At 38.6% G+C, this 21,680-nt stretch overlaps 1 protein-coding gene across 7 annotated transcripts in view; it reads left to right on the top strand.

Moving 5' to 3' along the window:
* AKAP11 (A-kinase anchoring protein 11) overlaps positions 1-21,680 on the top strand; it is a 50,758-nt gene that overhangs the window by 23,967 nt on the left and 5,111 nt on the right. For 6 of the 7 annotated variants that reach the window (XM_030311562.1, XM_030311524.1, XM_030311534.2 and 3 more), the window contains exons 5-11: positions 440-574; positions 1,942-2,206; positions 2,794-7,306; positions 11,184-11,339; positions 16,150-16,233; positions 17,019-17,065; positions 19,983-20,143. In XM_030311562.1, coding sequence (XP_030167422.1) covers positions 440-574; positions 1,942-2,206; positions 2,794-7,306; positions 11,184-11,339; positions 16,150-16,233; positions 17,019-17,065; positions 19,983-20,143 — 5,361 coding nt within the window. The remainder of the gene's footprint in view (positions 1-439; positions 575-1,941; positions 2,207-2,793; positions 7,307-11,183; positions 11,340-16,149; positions 16,234-17,018; positions 17,066-19,982; positions 20,144-21,680) is intronic. The other variant, XM_032591375.1, reaches the window with a different exon arrangement.

The raw sequence follows: 21,680 nt of genomic DNA, 5'->3' as shown, positions 1-21,680 counted from the left end.
GTGCTTTGTAGCTTGATATCAGTACTTGAAAAGGCTGCAGAAACAGCAGGTATTAAAATATTTTAGTACATTTTATTTTGAAGTTAAATTGATTGTGTATGATAAACTATATTAACTATTTTGAACTGGAAATTATATTAACCAGTAGACCTTATGATTTTCAGACAAAGCCCACATTATAGGAGTCTTAACAAAAGTGTTATGGGGCAGCTGGGTGGTTCAGTCGGTTAAGCGTCTGACTTTGGCTCTGGTCATGATCGCACGGTTCATGAGTTTGAGACCTGAGTCAGGCTTTGCACTGACAGTACAAAGCCTGCTTGGGATTCTCTCTCTCTCCCCCTCTCTCTGCCCCTTTTGCGTGCGCGCTCTCTCTCTCTCTCGAATAAACTTTAAAAAAAAAATTTTTTTAAGTGTTACTTATTGTATCGTTTTAAATTAGGATTTAGCTGCAGTTTCTTTGGAACTTCCAGATCTTCTGAATTCACTGCACTTCTGCAGTCTAAATGAAAATGAAATTATTTGTATGAAGGATATAAATAAATCATCAGATGGAAACAATGGTTCTCCAAATCAGGTAACTTTTATATATAATTTCTAATGAGTTTTTCAGGGCAAATTTTACAATGACATTTGATGGAGAGTATTAAACTTTTAAATGCTTCAAGTTTCTTTTTTTTTAAATGCTGTCTCAAGGAAATACTATTTGTAAGAAACATAACTCATGAAGCTTTGAAATTACTGAAGGATTGAATAACTTTGGACATAGCTTTCAATTAGATTTTTCATGTGTGAAGTTCCCTAAATGATAATGCCCAGTACATATTAATTTGTTTTAGAAAATACATTTCTGGGTTTCTTGAATTTCTTCTACCTTTGTATAAACTATAGGCACTTTCCCCTTTTATGACCATTTCCAAATTTATATAAATATTGTGTTTTAGAGAACATACTTTAACTTGTTTTCTGGTTAAAAAAATTCAGTGTAAAGTGGACATTGGAAGACATGTTCTTTATTTGTAAATAAAAATGTCACCATTTCAGACAGGTAGTTAGTTTTGTAACCTTCAGCTTTCAGTTCTTTACTAAGCATTATTTTGTTAATAATACATCAAAGATAAATGCTTTGCATTTTTTACCTCCTAAAAATTGAGTTAGTGGGTTTAAAATTTGAGTTACTTATTATTCCAAGTATTAAAAAACTACAGTGTTCATATGGAGGTCTACAGATAATAATAGAACTGCTTGCCTCATTTCCTTAATTATATTCTTCATTTATATTTACTTTGTTTTATTTGCTAGGGTTACAAGAGGTGATTAGCTATTTAGTTTCCACCTTTTCCAATAAGTCATTTGTCAATATTTGCGTTTTTTAAGATAACATATATGGAAAAAATCTGATGACTTAGATTCCTAATCAAAGCTGTAAACATCATGGTAAATTGTAAAACTAGGGGAATTTAGGTCAAAGGAGGGGAAGATTCTTTTATAATAGGAGAGAAGGTGGTATCATGCTGGAAGCCACTGTAAAATGGGATACAAAAATAGAACAGAACCTGGTTCTTGCCCTCATGCAGTTTACAGTGTAGTTGGTGAGCTAGGTTAATGAGCAAGGGAACTCCTAGGGCTTATAGTAATATAGGAAAGCATAATTGCCAAGGGTATGGGTGGTAAGTTCTGTAACATTTAAGGAGCTAGAGCAGGTGGAATTTGAATGCCAGATGGGAGAAAGATTGGGAGGAAAAGAGATTGGGAAGTGAGAAATGTAGAGAAAGAATGAAGAAAAGAATTAAACAATACAAAATCAGGGAGCCTTCCAGGATCCATGCATTTCTTTTTTTCCCGAGATTGTGTTATTTCTAGACTTCACTTTCCAGATACTGTGCTTTGTATAATACATGTTGAAATTAAAATTATTTTTTATCATCTTTCATCTTCCCCAAGAGTCACCATTCTGGAATGCTCTGTGTCATGAGAGTGTCACCTACATTACCAAGGCTCAGAATTGATTTTATCTTTAGCCTGCTAAGTAAATACGCTACTGGTATAAGATATACCCTGGACACATACTTGCATCAGAAGCGCCAACTTGAGACTGCTCACGAAGATGATGACGACACCAACCAGTCCGTGTCTTCCATAGAGGATGACTTTGTCACTGCTTTTGAGCACTTAGAGGAAGAAGAGCCTTTAAAGCCATTTACTGATGGTTTGTTCTTTACTAGACTTTCTCTTGAAATAGGAAATTAAAGTCTGATGTTTGGTTTTAAAAGTTTTAAGGCTGCCTGTTCCATTGAAATTTATTTTGAAATTTGATACCGTTTCAGCGTTTTACCTGTTTGTTTTTTTGATTGTGCAAGGAATTTTTCTTATGATTTTTAAGTTCATTGTTACCTGGTTTTTAGTTTTGCTATTTCTGTTCTTATTTTGGTAGTACTGTTCAAGCAGTGTTTGCTTCATTACATTAAGTGTTTGGACCATGCCTGGGTTCAAATTTGAGAAAGGTTAGCTGGCAGAGGGACGATATTAGTGTTTCTAACACACAGCGACAAGAAACTAAGCATTTTGTAGACCCAGATATTCCCATGTGTGAGGTAAAATGAAATTATGTTAGTGAAAGGTGTATTTGCTCTCAAATTCATTTGGGAGGAATCTGGTAAACCACAGAGTGTAGAAGTCGTTTATGTTACAAATAAATATTTCATGCTTAAAGTCTACTTATTCCCATTGATGTGAATTAATTTTTAAAAGATTCTGTTCAAGAATAATTTGATCACTTTATTCTTTTTCCTATAGGAATAAACATTGCTGCACTAAAGAGCCAGTGTGATGCTGCTTCACAGACTTCTTCTGGTCACCATCTAGAAACCCATGATTTAAGAATTCTGGTTAGCTCTGGGAGGCAGAAGTCATTGGCTAAACCTTCAACTTCCTTAATAAATATGCTGGGACATAAAGAACTACCTTCTGTGAAAACTTCAGTCACAACATTAATTTCTGAGCCTTGGATCCAAAAGAGTTTCTATAGATCATCTAATGCTTCAGATAAAGGTAGTGATACACAGAAAATGTTTTTTTCTTCTTCTCCTGCCTATTCCTCTGAATCTGAATGCTCAAGTCCAAGTCCTGTTATTTTCTTGGATGAAGAAGGATATCAAAAAAGTTTAAAAGCAAAACTTGAGTTACCTAAAATTCCCGTGACGAAAGATGATATAGAGGATTCAGACTCAGAAGTAAGTGAATTTTTTGATAGTTTTGATCAGTTTGATGAGTTAGAACAAACTTTAGAAACTTCTTGTCCATTTCTAAAAGATCCTGTTGTAGGGAAGCCGTCGCAAAAGAAAGGACACAAACATGAAAAATCTTGTTCTGTAACTACTACTATGAATCCTCAAAAATTCAAGTTTGAGCGTCCAGCTCTCCCAGCTAACGTTAGAAAGCCAACTCCTCGTAAACCAGAATCCCCTTACAGTAACCTGTGTGATGCCCCGGATTCACCTCGCCCAGTGAAGGCGTCAGGGGAGGACAGTGGTTTGTTTAGCCCTATTCGATCCTCTGCCTTTAGCCCTCTTGGAGGTTGTACTCCTGCTGAATGTTTTTGCCAAACAGATACCGGTGGAGATAGGATTCATGAAGATCATGATTCTGTTTATTACACCTATGAGGATTATGCAAATAGCATCTCATGTAAGGTTCTGGGCTCTGTTCTTCATACCCAACATACTAATGCTACATCAAACATTAAGAGCATTAAGAAGGGAGAAAATAAAACCATAGCTCTTCACAGTGGAAGCCTTGATCAAAAAAGTAAATCTAAAAATAAATCCTTGATGATTAAAGATACTATTCAGAAATTTGCCTCAGACCTTGTGGAAAAAAGTTTTGGCAGTGCATTTAAAGACTTACAGAAAGGAGTCTCTTCGTGTACCAATGCGTTGTGTCACCTGGCTATCAAATTGACATCCTCTGTTTTTCAGATGGCATTTAACGAACTGAGAAGGCAGTGTGCGTTTTCACTGAGAGAACGTGCTGTTAGTGGTCTGGCTAATTTTTTGGTGAGTGAAGCTTTATCAAATGCTTTCCGGGATTTACAGTATGTAAAAAAGCAGATATTCACAAACACAGTCGCTCGGTTTGCTGCGGATCTTGCTGAAGAGCTTGTTTTTGAAGGCATCATGGAGGTGTGTCAGTTTTCCTGTCCCCCAACACCCGCATCTCCACAGTGTTGGCCGTTTGACTATGAAGACAAAGCAGTGAAGTCCTATGCAAAAGACCTGTCTGAGTCTGTATTACAGGAAGCGTTCATCGAGCTTTCACAAGCCGGCGTGACCTTCTCAACCAAGGCAGCAGTTAGTGTTTCCACAGATACCATAAAGGATGCCAGTGCAGGAAATTTAGCGCCACCGACACAGACCTCCACGTTTTCCCCTGCTTTTAACAACCAGACCCTTATGGAGACAAAACCCATGCAGGAACATAAAAAGGAATACACAGTACAGCAGGCCTTGTTTTGTACTTCTGGAATTGTTACTTCGATACCAGTACCCTTGGCAGGAAGTGCCCTTCTCCCATATCATATCTCGTCTAATATATATCAGTCAAAATCGCGTCGGTCATCGGATGATAGTAATTTGAATGGCGATTCTATCCAGACATGTGTTACCACAAAAAACAAAGACGAGAAAGTAGCGTGTCTCAGACATATTTGTTTACCCTCAGACCACAATCCAGGTAACCAGAATGATTTTAAACCAACTAATGATGCTGCTGAAGTGCAGAGCTCTTCAAAATTAACAAGTGATCCTGTGATTATTAACAACTTTTCTGCAGCAATGGTGCATACGATTGTAAATGAAACTTTAGAGTCAATGACATCATTCAAATGTACAAAAACAGTTGTTGAACAAACAGATGGTGTAACTAAAACAGTAAAGGGAGAAACCCTTCCTTTCTGTTCTGATCAAGCAACAGTGCAACAGAGCGAAGTTAGCAATAAGGATATGTTTGCTGATCGATTATCTAAATCTATTATTAAACATTCCATCGATAAAAGCAAATCGGCGATCTCAAATGTAGATAAAAATGCTGAACGCAAGGAAGACTTGCTTGTTCCTGGAGAAGAGTCACAGTTGACCTTGGAAAAGTTCCCCAAATTTCTCGATGCTCAAGATCACTTAACCCCCTGTTCACTTTCAGTAGGAAAGGACTGTGTTCCAGAATGTAAAGGTTCTATAGCTCATGGGTTTTCTTTAGAGACACCGCAACCTTGTCCGACAGTTGTGGGTCAGAAACCTGATTTGAAGGAAGTTGCTAAAGACAAATCCATGAAAAAGGATAATTTGAATAATGCAGCACTTGAGCCCTTGTGTTTTGGTCAAGACCACCCTTGTCCTCATTCACATACTTTCTCCTCTACAGTGCTTACGTGTGTAGATGGTTTGCACGTGGAAGATAAACAGAAGATTAGAGACGGCAATGTGATACCCGATACTCCTCCATCCACTCCTCTAGTACCATCCCAGGCTAGTTCTGAATGGGATATCAAGAAGTTAACCAAAAAGCTCAAGGGGGAATTGGCAAAAGAATTCGCACCTGCTACTCCACCCTCTACACCTCACAACTCATCTGTTGGTAGTTTGTCTGAAAGTGAACAAAATACTATAGAAAAAGAAGAGTTCATGTTGAAACTCATGCGATCTCTTTCAGAAGAAGTGGAAAGCAGTGAAGACGAAGAGCATCCGGAAGTGGATGTGAAGTCAGAGCACTCAGGGAAGAAAGTTCAGTTTGCGGAATCGTTAGCTACGCACATCATTTCTCTGGCCACAGAAATGGCAGCTTCCCATTTAGATAATAAAGTAACTCAGGAACCCAAGGTTAAAAGCCCTTGCTTAACTGTGAAGAGTCAAAGAAGTGTGTCACCTACTGCTTTAAGTCACTCAGAGGAAAACTTACAAATATTATGCAATTTTGCAGGTGACCTGGCAGCAGAAGTCATTACGGAGGCTGAGAAAATAGCAAAAGTTAGAAGCTGTGTGCTTTTCAGGCAAAGGACGAATAGTTGTTACGTGGACGGTGGCCGAGACGATAGATCAGAAGAGAAGTTGGAGATGGAGGCTCTGGCAGACCCCAAAGAAGTAGATCCGTCCAGTCTTTCATTACCACCAAGTTCTTGTGTGTCTGGTCTGACGTACAAGTATCCCAGCTGTGAAAGCGTGACAGACGAATATGCGGGTCACATTATCCAAGTGCTCAAACAGGAAGGTGGTAATAGTGAGTTAATAATGGATCAGTATGCCAATAGACTTGCCTATCGATCTGTTAAGTCGGGATTACGAGAAGCAGCGAAGGCAGCCCAAATGAAGTGCAGCTCAAAAATGTTCTCCGTGCAGAGCTCACAGGTGACAACCAAGAACGACCTCTTAATATTCTTAAATAAAGAACACCACCAAGAAGTAGATCACGAACGACAAAGTAAAAGAAGTGGAGTTTACCTTTGCAAAAATAAAACTTGTGAATGGACGCTGGATACATACAAAAATGACTGCTCTGAACTGTATAGTTTTTCAGCCTCTCTTGCTCACAGCATAACAAGAGATGTTAAAAAAGAGCTGACAGTGTCTACAGTTGGCTTGCCAAAATCCTTAACAGATTCTTGCCTTTATGAAAAGTCTGGACGTGATGAAGAAACCAGGTTGCCCGCTGAGCCAGAATTTCCTCAGGCTCTTCAGCCTTCCCCGCAAAATCACAGATTTTACCACAGTACAGGCAGCTTAAATGGGTTTGGTTATGGAGAGAGCGTGGCTCAAGCTATAGAACAGTATGCGAGAAAAGTAGTGGATGATACCTTAGAGCTCAGTTTAGGATCTGCAGTTTTCCATGCGTCTGAGTCCACAAAAGCAGCTGATAGGGTCACTTATGCAGAAAAGTTGTCACCTCTTATAAGTCAACCCTGCAGATATTGTGACCGTAAAGAACTGCATGATTGCACTGGAAATTCATCTCAACATGTTTCCAGGCAGGATTCACTTGCTACTAGTCAGCCAGCTTCTAAATCAAAACTTAGCAACATCTATCAGGAATCTAGAATTTTTCATCTTGATGTCCCACAAATTCATGTTGGTCTTGATAAGAAGACAGTGCTTGCTGAGAAGATAGTTGCTGAAGCTATTGAAAAAGCAGAGAGGGAACTGAGCAATACCAGTCTGGTGGCTGATAGCGGGATTGGACAGGATGGCGTTAGCTTTGCTGAAAGCCTTACCACAGAAATAATGACGTCGGCGATGACCAATGTTGGACGTGCTGTTAGCAGGTGAGTCTCAGATTTCTTTTGGGTCTCAGGATAAAATGAAACGTTAAACTTGATCATATGGGTCTTAGGTCCTGTTCCGAAAGGTACAATTATTTTTAACCCCTAAGTTAACAAAAAATTTTCCATACTACATTTGTGTACTGTTTCATATCCTGTACGTTACTCCTCGTGTGTGTTGTCTCATTTTTTCCCCAGCAGCCCTCTGAGGGGAGGTGTTAACCATCTCCCAAGCTGGAAAAAGAAGCTTAGGGAGGATGGTCACCTTGCCTCGTTCACAGAGCTACGAAGTAGGTAAAGCTGGATTGAAGGAACAGCTGGAGGGTTTTATACAGCAAATGTATAAAGCAAATGATAACCAACTACTCTGAGATTAAATTTTTTTATAGTGTTTTATTTTTTTCTCTTCACAAAGGTAAGTGTTCTTATAAAGAACATAATTTAACCAATTGCTGTGAGGAAGAAAGCTTTAAAAACTCTCCAAAGATTTTCACTGCTGCTATCACTTCTTTTTTTTTTTTTTTTTTAAGATTCTTTTTTTAATGTTTATTGTATTTACTTTTGTTGGGGGGAGACAGAGAGTGAGCAGGGGAGGGGAGAGAGAGACAGACAGACAGACAGAGACAGTATCTGAAGCAGGCTCCAGGCTCTGAGCTGTCAGCACAGAGCCCAACACGGGTCTCCAACTCACAAACCGCGAGATCATGACCTGAGCTGAAGTTGACGCTTAACCCACTGAGCCACCCAGGTGCCCCTCCCTTCTCTTGATAGGCCCCTATCTAAGGGGACATTTCTTTTTTTTTTTTTTTTTAATTTTTTTTTTTTCAACGTTTATTTATTTTTGGGACAGAGAGAGACAGAGCATGACGGGGGAGGGGCAGAGAGAGAGGGAGACACAGAATCGGAAGCAGGCTCCAGGGTCTGAGCCATCAGCCCAGAGCCCGACGCGGGGCTCGAACTCACGGAGCGCGAGATCGTGACCTGGCTGAAGTCGGACGCTTAACCGACTGCGCCACCCAGGTGCCCCTCTAAGGGGACATTTCTAAGAGCCTCACAGGGTCTTGTGCTGTGTCTTGTGCTCAGAGACTCTGACACCTGAGTTCAGATTTGCGCTTTTAACCTTTTTTGCCTCCATGGGAAGCATCAGGATCATCACTGTTATTAGTTGGTAGGATTTTGTTAGTCCCACTGAAAAGAGAAAGTTCCTAGAGTCGGGGTGGGATTTAATGGAGTCACAGGATTTTCTCAGATTTTTTAGTGGCTTTTGTCAAAGCCGTGGCAATGTCTGTCTCTCTTCTTAGCCATCTTAAAATAGGGAGATGGTTTGGTGAGGACCTTGGACTGCAGTTGTTCCATAGCGTCCTCTTGAGCTGTTTCTGGGCGGTCCCTACCAGGAAGCCTCCTTTCTCCTAGAGCAGGAGTTGGCACACTATAACCCACGGGCCAGATCTGGCCACTGCTTTTGTTTTATTTGTAATCATCTGTGAGCTAAGACTGGTGTTTACATTTCCTCGGTGGTTGATAAATCAAAAGAATACTATTTTGTGACGTGAAAATTATATGAAATTCAAATTTTATGTTTCTCAATAAAGTTATGTTGGGACACAGCTGTGCTCATTCATTTATGTATTGTCTGTGGCTGATTCTATGCTTTAGTTGCAGAATTGAGTAGTTGGAATAGAGATCTGTGGCCAACAGTGCCTAAGTGTTTGCTCTTTGGCCCTTTACGGTAAAAATTTGCCAACTTTTGTCCTAGACCTGCACTTTCTTTGTTCGTGATTACCTATCAGTTCTTAATATGATGATAGACATATAAGAAGTGGTTAATAAATATATGGATAAATAAGTTGTAGTAAACTAGGCTTTTCTACCCCTGTAGCAACCTTCCTCAAATAAAATTAGCCTCAGACTATTTTAAATGTTTCTCCCTGTGCCCCTCCCCAGGCCTGTGGGAGAAAAAGAGACTCACCTCTAGATTGGAGTCTCTAAGACATCCCTCGAGGGCCTGGCAAATGCTATTGACAGCTCAGTATTTTCACTTTCCCTTCCTACTCCCTTGGGTGAGTAAGTCAGCCCTTGGACTTGTTCATATAAGCTGGTGCTGTCTATTCCAACGTTTTGTCAAGGCCAGTGGAATATTGCTTTGTATTTCTTTTCCCTTTTCTCTTCTTAATAACTGGGCTAGGGTTCTATAAGTGCTGATCGTTAAAAGTTGACTCTAGTGTGTATAGTGTGCTGTTTCCCAGTTTCTGTTTCTGATGTTAAAATGGTTTGCCTTTGAAGCTTTAAGGGGGATTCATTCAGATGGATTATTTTTAAAGGTATCGTTTGGATTCTTTCACTAGTGTCCCCTTTCTTGCAAATGTTTGATTCATGAAAATAACCATAAATATTTCACAGAGCTATAATGTACAGAAGGGTGGTATGTGAGTACTAAATGGGGAATTATATGGTAGTGCATTTTTAGAAGAGCAAACATCTAAACTGTATTCTGAGCTGTTATTTATGAGCCAGAATAACTCAGCAGTCATTAAAACTCTTCTCTGGACCTCATCTAGTGGGTCATTTCAGCCAAAAAACCATTCGATTGTGGCACATTCCAGAGAAGTGTTAAAAAAAAAGAACAAAGGAGTGCTCCATTATGGCTCAAAACTGTAATGTGCCTGTCCACTATAATTCTGGTTGCTGTATCTTAAATATAAAATGAGGATAGCCCCCAAGGGGGTGGGCAGTTCAGGATCTATCCCAGGCACTGGGAATACAGAAATAAGTAAGACGGTCAAAGATACGTGTTCTCTGGAGCTTATGTTCCAATGGAATAAGACAAAGAAGTAAAATATGAAATATGTCACAGAGTGATAAGGGCTTTGGAGGAAAACTAAAAGAAGAGAGGTGGGTAGAGGTGGGGTGGGGTGGGGTGACGATGGATGGTGGTGGTCAGTGGCAGCAGGTGGGGATGGTGGGCAGTGGTTAGGGAAGCAACACTGAGTAACATTTGAGCAAAGAGCCCAGGGTGAAGAGAGAAGAAGTCAAGTGGGAATTGGTACCAGAGGGTACCAGACAAAGGGGTAGGATTGTGCATGTTGGGGAAATAGCACAGAGGCTGCATGGCTGACGTTGGTGAGCTGGGGAGAGTAAGAGGTGAAACAAGATGGAGGGAATGACGAGAGGGAATCATACCAGCAAGTATAAGGATCTGGACTCTGATCAGTGAGAGGCCACCGGAAGGTTTTGATCAAAAGACTAACATTTTTCCTCATCATCTTTAAAAATAGAATTTTTAAACTGTTAAGTTGAGAACAAAATATAGAGTGGGCAGTTAGAGTAATTGAATAGTGAATGGCCTTTCTTGTGAAGATGGAATAAAAATGTAAATGTCTCTTCTTCATTGAAAAAAATAATGAGAAGGGTTATGATCCGTGCTCAAAATTTTAAAGAGATCTGGCTGGTTTGACTGTAGGCTTGATTGACAGTAGTTGAATTCCTCAAACTGCTTTTTTGTTCTTAAAGCCAGAAAGAGCTTCCTGTCAGTACAAATAAAAGTACAGCCTTAAAAGTAGGTGGTAAACTTAGGAACTTGTGCTCCTCTATAGAGGTCCCAGTTAAAATATGAACTGCTTTAAAGACAGTTTAGATAAATGTAGCACTTGGGGTGGATCCATAACAGATAGAGCTCAGTTCACTTTGAAATTAGTATGCTCTCCTTCAAAGTCTCTTCATTAGCAGACACAAAGTGTTGGATGGGCCACTGGTGTGGCTCTGAATATTGTGTCGTGTTTTTGTCCTCTTTATCGTCAAATTGATAGCCTTAGAATTCAGAATCTGATGCTTTCGGATTGGTTTTCTTTTTCCCCTCCCTCTCTCCCTTCCTTCCTTCTAGTCCAAAAGAAATAGAAGACTTTCAGTCAACTGAGTCTCTGGGCAGCCAGCAGCTGAACCTCAGTATTGGTGATGACAGCACTGGCAGCTGGTCCAATTTAAGTTTTGAAGATGAACACCAGGATGAGAGCAGCAGTTTTCATCACCTAAGTGAAAGGTAACTGAAGTTGTACGTGTGATCCTCAGACCTCAGAAGTAGCTTTACACCGGGGGGTTTGAGAATTATGAATTTGAAAATTCTGCCATTGTTTTCAAAACGTATTTTATTATCCATAGTACGGTTCTAATGGTTTTGCACATTTATTAGATACAGTAACAAGCCAAGCTAATTTTCTTTGGGTGTGCCAGTAGTTGATATGAACAATACTGCATACATTTGGATTTATACCCTGAGGATTTTCCCAGACTTTTGTGAACTTTTGATGGAAAAAATGTATTTCTTACTTTAAAAAGGGTACTTTTTTTTTTTCTTTCTAGTCTGGGGTAAAGGACAGTTATCTGTAAAAGGTATCAAAATGACCCTGTAATTTTTTTGTTATTAGTTAAAGTAATATCTTCCTGGAGAAGGAGTTCTCACTTAGCCTCTTTTGAGGAACAAAATGACCTAGAGCATTTATATGTGACTGACTGGAAATAATACATAAACTCATCATAAAAATATGGTTTTGTACAGCAGAAGGCACTTAACCTCATATATAACTTTTCTTAGTTGATTTTGTTCATAATAACAGTCCTTTGAATATTTTATTAATTGCAGTACATTTTTTTCTTATATTCTTAACTCTATAAAGGCACTCCTGACTAAACTATAAAATGCCATAAATTCTGACCCACATTAATTGATAATTGGAAATAATAAATGCCCTCCACAGCTGAGTGTAGGGAGAGGAAAGGGTTCTTAGTTTCAGGCTGTGGAAGGGACCCTGTGAGGCTTCAGTTGAACAGAACCCTTGGAAGTGACTGAGCAGGAGGGGGAGGCGAGAAGACCATGGAAGGAGGGGAGGAAGGAAAAGAAATGGCTTTTCACCTGTTAGAACACATCATCTCAGAGCATTTTGTTTGATGCTTGGATTAACCAGTATTAATATTTTTATAGAACATCTGTTCTGTCATAGTTTCTTAAAATGCTGTGTAAACCACCATAGTTTCTTAAAATGCTGTGTAAATCGAGTTCCCAAAAGGCAGTCTTTAAAAGTGGTAGTGGGACGTAGGGGTAATATCACAAACATCATGTGGCCTTTTCCATGACTCTAACCTGGTATAGGAAGTTAACACTAAAATTCTTCTCTCATCTTGGAGAAATACGGGTTTCTAGAATTTCCGTGAGGGTTGATGTTGTTGCTTTGGAAATCCTGGGGTTAAAATGAGAGAACCAGGGTTAGTGGCCCGTGGCATTAAGGGGCCTGTCGCCAGTAGAAGAACCCTGCAAGATATTGTCCGATTTGATGGCTCTGTCCTTGGTTCTGTCCTCTTTTGCATTTTATTAGTGTTGGAGAGTAAGGAGTCCTTCCCCACTTCCTTATCTGTGGTTTTGCTTTTCCATGGTTTCAGTTACCCGCAGTCAGTCAAGGTCCAGAAGAAGATGGCCCTCCTTCTGACATGTTGTCAGAAGGTCATTGTAGCCTAACATTATGTTACTATGTTACTGTGCCTGCATCATTGGCTGCACTTCATCTCAACACGTAGGCAATTTATCTTTTTACCTCATCACAAGAATAGTGAGTACATACAATAAGATGTCTTGAGAGACAGGGACCACATTCACATAACTTTTATTACCATATATTGTTGTAATTATTCTAGTTTATTGTTAGATTTTGTTAGTCTCTTAGTGTGCCTAATTTATAAATTAAGCCTCATCGTAGGTATATACATAAAGAAAAAAACCATAGTATGTATGGGGTTCAGTACTATCTGTGGTTTCAGGCACCCACTGGGGGTCTTGGAATGCAGTCCCTCCACAGATAAGAAGGGACTACTGTGCTCATTATGTGTGAATGACTTAAAACGAAAATTAAAAAAAAAATCTCTTTAACAGAACCAAGTTTCAAAAAGACCAAATCAGGCTGAGACTAAAATGATTATGTTTAACATGGGTAAATACATTTGGCTCAGAAAATTAACTGTTTGAATTTGGGATGGGAAAAACTTGGCTTGATAGCATTTTGTCAGAAACACACCTGTAGTTTTAATTGAGCACAGTTTTTTTTTTGTTTTTTGTTTTTTTTTAACGTTTATTTTTGAGACAGAGAGAGACAGAGCATGAACGGGGGAGGGTCAGAGAGAGGGAGACACAGAATCCGAAACAGGCTCCAGGCTCTGAGCTGTCAGCACAGAGCCCGACGCGGGGCTCGAACTCACGGACCACGAGATCATGACCTGAGCCGAAGTCGGCCGCCCAACCGACTGAGCCACCCAGGTGCCCCTGAGCACAGTTTTAATAAGAACTCTTATGCTGTGTGGTTATTAAGGTTCAAGCACAAAGAAAAACTAGGGCCTGTCCAGGGTTGGTAGAGTGCATGTTGAATATACAGGTTCCAGGGCCTCACCTCCCAGAGATTAAGATTCATTAGGTCATTGGAGGTCCCAAGAATCTGCATGCTTGGTAAGCACCTCAGATGATTTTAATGCAGGTGCTTCAGAGACCACGCTTAAAATACATGACTTCACATGTTTTGTCTTTGATGACATGTGCTGTTTTCTGGTACCGAGATCAGATAGGAGATAAAAGACTCCAGTTTGGACACTCTACGTGCTTTCACTCTAAATAGGAAGTTTAGTAGAGGGCAACAGTTAAAAAAAAAACAATAATTTCAAAGTACACAAGTGTTTATGAGGAATGTATAGTTATTTGCTCAGGAAGAGACCTGGTACATGCATTTCTTCAAGTACTTCAAGCAGTCTGTGAATCTTAGTAGTTATATAGTGGATTAGGTAAGAGGTGGGGCCGGGCTTGCAGAAGTTTTGAGATCATCTTTATGAGATATGTCAAAGTCGATAGTCGTCTTCATATGGCTGAAAACAACAATAAAGAATTTTAGCCCTAGACTCCCACTGGTTGGAGGTATGCCTGTTCTAGACATTGGAAATATGAAAAGATGTAAAAGGAAAATACACAAATAGGAATAGATAGGAAATAGGAAAAGATGTAAAAGAAAATTATGGAAACAGGACAGTGTTCAAGAATGAAATATGAAGACTGTTAAGTGAAGAAATTAAGTTGTTTTGTGTTGGATTAATGTCAGATGATCATTGCTCAGGACAGTCCTGGTTTGCTCCTGCTGTTCTGGTATAGTTATTAATGGTGACTTCTTTCATTTCCAAAAGTGTCCTGGTTAGATGAAAAATTCTATGGTCACCCTATTTAGAAATGGCATTTTATAAATAACTAACTTTAAATCTGATCCATTTTGAGGGGCAGCAGAGGTGAGGGAATGAGGTTAAATAGAGGGAGTTTGAATTTTTGGTCTTTATATTCTTCAGCTGTTATTTCTTTTCATGTTCACTTAAAATCTAGGTGATGGGTTTTTATTATTAATTAAAAGGAGGGGTCATTGTTGTCAGGGAATGAGGAAGAATTTTAATTTTGTAGTATTTTTCTTTGTTTAGAAAAATCGTTCTATTGATAGATGTAAATGCAGTGTTTGAGATATCAATTTTTTCTTTCTCTTTGGCTCACAGCCGTCTGTCCCTTCGGTATCTGCATGTTTTTCCATTCTCGATTTGTTTGACAGCAGGCTACATAGGCATAACTCTGGTTGTTTTAATGGTTTTATGATAGAGCTATACTTTTTTGAACGTAGGTTGAAAAGGCACTACTCAGTTTTAGCTTTTATTTTCGAAGACATTATAGTGTGTGACAGTGTGATAGTGCCAGAGTAAAGATGGATATGCAAATTGTTGAAATTGCTTGGAAACTCTTTATAACGTTTAAATAATTGTCCCTTTGTTGGTAACCTTGTCAACATCTACTGATGCACAGAGGATGATTTTGTGTTAATTCACTTTTTAGACCCAAAATTTTGGTTTGTATAAATATTAATCTTTACAATTGCCTAGCATAATGTGGGGAAATATAAGCCGCTTATCACTGCGAACTAATGTGCTTACTAATTATTTTAATGATTTAGAATTTTAAATTGCATGTTTAGGTTTTAATCTGAAATTTTTAATTTAATTTTGTTTCTGAACACAGTTGCTTTTTGTGTTTTATTGCTTTGCTGCAGTTTGAGAATCTAGTTGCTTTCTTCTTCTAGTTAGGTAGTTCAAGAAGTTCTCTGTGTGGCACTGGTGACTGGCCCACCAGACAGGTGCATTGCTTAATTGAGCCTTGGTTATTCAATATTCTGAAGAAAGTGTATAATATTTGCCACCTACTGAATTATACATAATGTATGAAATGAAGGTCATTGACATAATAAGAGTATTTTAAAATCAGAAAACATCTTTTCTCCAAGTAGGTACAAAAGGTCTGTTCGGGGCTATGTTTTTGTGCCTGTCATTTCATCCCCACCTCCCCAGCCCATCAGTGTTTGCGCTGTCTAAAGAGCTGAGAGAATGTTAACCTACGGTCTTTTTAAAATTTTACCCAAACTGAAGGGTATTGGCTTTTTACAAATTATATCCCAAGATTTGTCATAGACGTTAATTAAATCATGAAGCTTCTTACTTTGTGCATCCATTTGCTGTCCTAAAAGTCTTTCTGTTATGTTCATGTGTAAAATAAATACAGGTTTAGAATAATTTTCCTGATCTGTTGAGGGCCAGTAAGAAAACTTTCAATGTCCGAAGCTGTCAAGTACCTTTTCCAGTAGCAGTGATGGTCTCTCCCTCCAAGGATGCCCCACTCCGCCGGGGCAGCTTCCGAACCTCCCAGTTACCACTGACAGAAGCTGTTCCAAGGAAAACCAAGGTCTTCTTTACGATTCATTTTCTGGTTCAGCTCTGTTCTTTTCTTCTTCTGGCAGTAATGGTAACAGCAGTAGCTGGAGCAGTCTTGGTTTAGAAGGAGATTTGTATGAGGACAATTTATCCTTTCCAACAACAGACAGGTTGGTCCAGTCCAGAAACTTAAAAACTGATGAGTCTTTCACACTAATGCATGATGTCATATTCTTGAAAGAATGTGGGTTACAGTGCCAGTATGTTTCAATCTGCTTTTCTCCTATATTTGGACGTGATTTTGCTTGATAATTTACATCTAATGAAAAAATTCAATTATGCTAAGACATGACTGACATCTAATTGCAAAATGTGTTACGTCTATGCATGTGTTGCTCTGCTTGTTCTTTTTCATTCTACCAATTATTATTTCATTAAAAAGAGCTTGCTTCCTACAGGATTTCTGGGGTTTGGGTTTATTGTTTTATTTTGTTTTTGTATGTAATTTTATTTCATATATAAGAAAAGTGTAGGAAAAAGGTGTTTTTTACCCTGTTAAAAATATGTACATGGGATCAGCAGAAGCATTAATAATTATTCATGGCATTCTTTGATAATTCAAATGCTGTGTTATCTAAAACCAAATTAGTAGAATATTTCAGCTTTAAGTTATTTTAAAATAAGTTTTATCATGAAATTACTTGGTGTTCTGTATCACGGTAAGGTAAAACCTCTTAGTTACCGATGACCTATCTAGGCATCATTTACAATTCAGATTTTAACATGAAATGGTGTGAGAAGCAAAGCTTCCTTTTTTTATTGGCATTTCTTCCCTTTTTAAGTGTCACATATCATCGTAACATTCATTCTTTACCACGTTTTAAGAATTAGTTTTAATACTATTATTAACTAAAGCCATTTTTTTTAACTGCTTCTGCTCTTTTTATTTGAAAAGTGATGGGCCAGATGATAAAGATGAAGATCATGAGGATGATGTAGAAGGTAATTGACAATTTGTTTTTCAAAGTGTTTGCGTGTTTTTTGTATAAGGTTCTAGAAGAGTCTTTAACCTGTCCATTTTTGTCAGTCTCCAGTTTTATTATAAATCGGGGTATTTACATTACAAATCAGGATATTCTTGTACTAATGTATCCAATGTCAGGTCCTTTGTTAAACAATTTGTACTGTTTGATTGCTAAACTAATGAAGTGCCTGCCCATTGGTGTAAAGGCTGACATGCCTTAAAAGAATTATTTAATTATTGGAGAGGGAAATTTATGATAATCTCTCTGTATAATTATCTTTTTAAAAACACAAAACCCTTACATTATAAGATATCATTTATTATAATTATGGCATATGCCCTAGTTTTTTCCTCCCAAACTAGTAGCTTCTAGAATTAGTGTTTTAATGTTGATCTTTCATAAATCAATAAATAAAAATTAAAAGATATTTTAAAATAAATTCTTCCCTCTCTCAATTCTATTCCTAAACTCACACATATACATATTTGAAGAAAATACTCAATTCTTTCTTTGATGAATATAGTTCTAAATATGTAAATACTGGACACCATTGGTCACAGAGTTCTGGACCATCATTTATAATGCTTAATTCAAATATATTAGAATATCTGAGCGAACATAGAAACTTTCCGTGCCGAAGCTGAATTTTCATTGTGATTAGATGGCTATTGATTTATTTTCCAAAAATCTTTATTTTTTTTAATTATGAAAATACCAACAATCTCTAGTGACACCTAAAAATATTCATACTGTTTGAGATACTGTTTTTGAACTAGTGATTTTTTTCATCCTTTCTTTGCAAGTAGACAAACTGAGAAAATTTCCCAAATGAATTTCTTGAAATGTACTTTCATAACACCTGAGTTTCCAATCAGTTTTGTCACCAATTATGCCTTCCTTATTTAGGGAGGTCATGTACTGGTTTTTGAGATAAAATCCTCCAAACTGAGGTGATTATTTTTTAGTGCCAATGCTTCTGCTAAATAGACATTCTTCATATCGGGCTTCTAGAAGTAAGTTTTTGTCATCAGATGTGAAGTAGGAGTAGGACAATACTTTTAGAGTCACAGATAGGCTGGGTAATAATTTGCTTTATTTTTGTTGACTTAAAGAGTGTTGACCTTGTCTAGAAAAATTGTATCCTTTTTCCCAAGTCATGCCTGTGAGCAAAGTTATTCCAAAGGCAGTACATGGTGTAAATGCGTGTGGTATTTTCTCTAATGAACTAGTCATTACTTAACTGACTTTACTGAGGAATGAACAAGAGAAAAGAAGATACAGGTGAATATAAATAATGAAATTCATTTTCAAAGTTTACTTTTGGCACTAGCAAGCTCTTTAGGGTTTCTTTTGTGAGTAGATAGAAATCAGAAGAATTACATGTGGATATATGCCATGCCATCACTCACCTTTGAGATCCCAGTCTTCTCATCATGTAGAAAATTGTGGCCAACTTTCAATTTTGTTAAATTAGGAATTGGTAAATTAGGAGATGGATTGAAACGAATTTATAGAAAGATTCAAAATTATGGAAATCCTACTTTTCATTGTTGTTTATAGTTGCAGTAGGTCAGCTCCTTCCCTTTTCGCAGGAGTTTAGTAACCTCTCCAAAGAGCCAGGAGCTCTGAGCTGAGAAAGCCAGTAATACAGAGAAGTCTTGAGGTGACTTAGCTTCCGACCCCATGACCTCTGCAGGATTCACTGAATGGCCCTGAGGCCACGCCTGGTATCATAGTGCACTAGACCCGTTTTTGATTGAGAGTCAGTGGGGGGAGAGGAGGAAAAAGGCAGTACGTTTATCTTAAAGCGTGACACGGATCCATTTTTTTAAATGAAAAAATTAGGAACCAACACATCCTAAAAATGATCAGTGGTAGTCTAGAATGCCCTCAAGAAGAATCAGGGCCATCCACCACCAAATTTCCATTGCTGGTACAAACTGGCGTGATGTCTTCCAGCGTGCCCACCGTGCATCTCTTGCGTGGGAGGGCCCTTGTCTCAGCTCGGCTTTTTGCTCAGCCATCGTTAAGCAGGAGTGGGTAAACACTTGATATGGGTCCACAGGTCATTAGTTTTATCATCAACAGCGATTCATCCTTCCTTATGTTGAAAACATACTTTTCATTAAAAAAGGAAACTTGAGAGCAGTATTTTATTTATCAAGGAGTGTGCCAGAAAATTCCCCAGTCTGGCGCTTGGGATATTAAGTGGCTGCATATGGCATTTTTTCCCCCATTCTGCCTAAAGAATGAAGTGATTACACAGAGCATGGAGCCAGACTTCCTGTGTTCATCCTGGTTCAGCCACCTCCCCACCGTCATACTCTGGATCTCTCTTCGCCTCACATCTCTCACGTAGTTCCCACCTTATAGGGTGGGTGTGAGGATTCCAAGAGTTTGTATAGCAGAAGAGCTTAAAACGTTACTTATGATGTAATACGTGTGATACAAGGGCTTGCTGCTTCCTTCTCTCAGTTCAAGCAGCTTTCTTAAAGTCCATTTAATAGGTTTATTTATTTGAGATTGTATTTTTGTGTTTCACTTCTATTTTGGTGGTAATTATAGCTTTATAGTTTGGTTTCTCTTTCTTTACCTGTGTATTGTATTTGGACACAAATTATGGCATTTATAAAGGATCTGAATTCAGTGCCTCAAAGTAGAGTTTTACATCTGTGCTCTCAGTAGACGATCGGTGTTACTCCTTTGTTGTAGAATTGTTTTGCCCTTTCAAATAAATGTTTTAGTTGATGTCAACATAGGAGTAAGAAAGGACGGATTTTTTTCCAGCATTGGCTGGAATCTTAAGAAATGGAAAGTACCTGTCCTGGGAAACCAGAGGTGTTGAGAATCGAATTGATGAGTTTTACTTTATATTGCTTAAATGTCAATATTAGGTTTGGAGCAAGACCGAAAGATTCTGCTCATTACAAATATCGACATGGAGCCGTGCACAGTAGACCCCCAGCTAAGGATTATCCTTCAGTGGCTCGTCGCTTCGGAGGCTGAAGTGGCAGAACTTTGTCTTCATGACTCTGCGAAGAAGGACTTTATACAAGTAAGGACCTGCCGTACAGAGTGTTTGTGAGGATACGTTTCTCCGTACAGGCTGCTCTGTGTCACGTGGTTGGTCTAGTAAGATGCCCCTTGATAGCAGAGGGCGTAAACGTTTAGGTGGTAGAGTCTCATAGTTGGGTCCAGATGTCCGCTGTGCCATAACCACAGGCAGGCTCCCCAGTCTCCGTGTCCTTAACTGCACTGTGAAAATGACTATGGAGTTTACCTCACAGAGCTTTTGTGAGGATGTAAAAAGATGCTTAATCTAGTGTCTGGCACATCCTAAGTACTCCAAGTTAGGTGCCGTTAATAAACATGTGTTCGTATGCAAAAACTGAGTTATTCTTTGTTTTAAATTGATTCATAATTGTGCCTTGTAATTAGTATGTCTCCTACTCTGTTAATCTAGCCTCTCTAGTGGGAGACACTAGCATACTCAAAAGCCAGTAAAGGTTTAAACATCTCATAAGGGATCATGAACCACTTTGAGGACTTAATAGGGCTCTAATAATAGAACAGTCAGATTCGATGCATTAATAGGATGTCTTTATTGAGAACTTACTTAACTGTTTGCCAGGCACCTTGTTAGTCAAGAGTTTTGGTTTATAGTGTTAAGGTTTTTGGCCCAGAATTTTCCTTACCAGAATTTTAGTTTAATCTTCCTATAGGTATAGAATAGTCAAATGAGTAACCAGTATATATTGATCTGTAATAACAAAAAAGGAACAATCCAGTTACTCTTGATTCCTGGTTTAGGATTTACAAAGATATTATTGAAAGAAGTATGTGAAGGGGCGCCTGGGTGGCGCAGTCGGTTAAGCGTCCGACTTCAGCCAGGTCACGATCTCGCGGTCCGTGAGTTCGAGCCCCGCGTCGGGCTCTGGGCTGATGGCTTGGAGCCTGGAGCCTGTTTCCGATTCTGTGTCTCCCTCTCTCTCTGCCCCTCCCCCGTTCATGCTCTGTCTCTCTCTGTCCCAAAAATGAATAAACGTTGAAAAAAAAAAAAAAATTAAAAAAAAAAAAAAAAAAAAAGAAAGAAGTATGTGAAAAAGGCATTTGGTAAAAATAATTTTTTTTGGCATTTTGTAATTTGTTTTTACTTGGACTTTGTGGAGTTTTCTAGTTTAGGTTTCTGTTTGTGAGCAGAAGGAGAAAATAAGACAGAAAGAGATGCTCAAGGAATGAATTGTCAGGGAGAAGGAATGGGTAGGAAAAGTGTCAGAACTGACTGTAGAGTGGCAAACATTTTCAAGTCATTTAGTCATGGATAAACTGAGGGCTAAGGAAGGCCTTCAGTAGAACTGAGCGTGAGCATGTTAGTGCTTGGGGCAAGGGACCTCTTCCCCAAGTAACCTAGGAAAACTTTCTGGAAGTTCCTCAAAAAGTTAAACCTAGCATTATCCTATAACCCAGCAATTCCACTCCTAGCTATATACCCAAGGGGAGTGAAAACACATGTCCACGGCAACATTATTCATAATAGGCCCAAAGTGGAAACATCCTGGAATGGATAAATAAAATGTGGTAATATATGCAGT

Source organism: Lynx canadensis, chromosome A1, assembly GCF_007474595.2.
Source record: "Lynx canadensis isolate LIC74 chromosome A1, mLynCan4.pri.v2, whole genome shotgun sequence".
NCBI classification, from domain to species: Eukaryota; Metazoa; Chordata; class Mammalia; order Carnivora; family Felidae; genus Lynx; species Lynx canadensis.
Note: the sequence above shows the minus strand (reverse complement) of the source record. Positions and strands in the feature narration are given on the sequence as shown.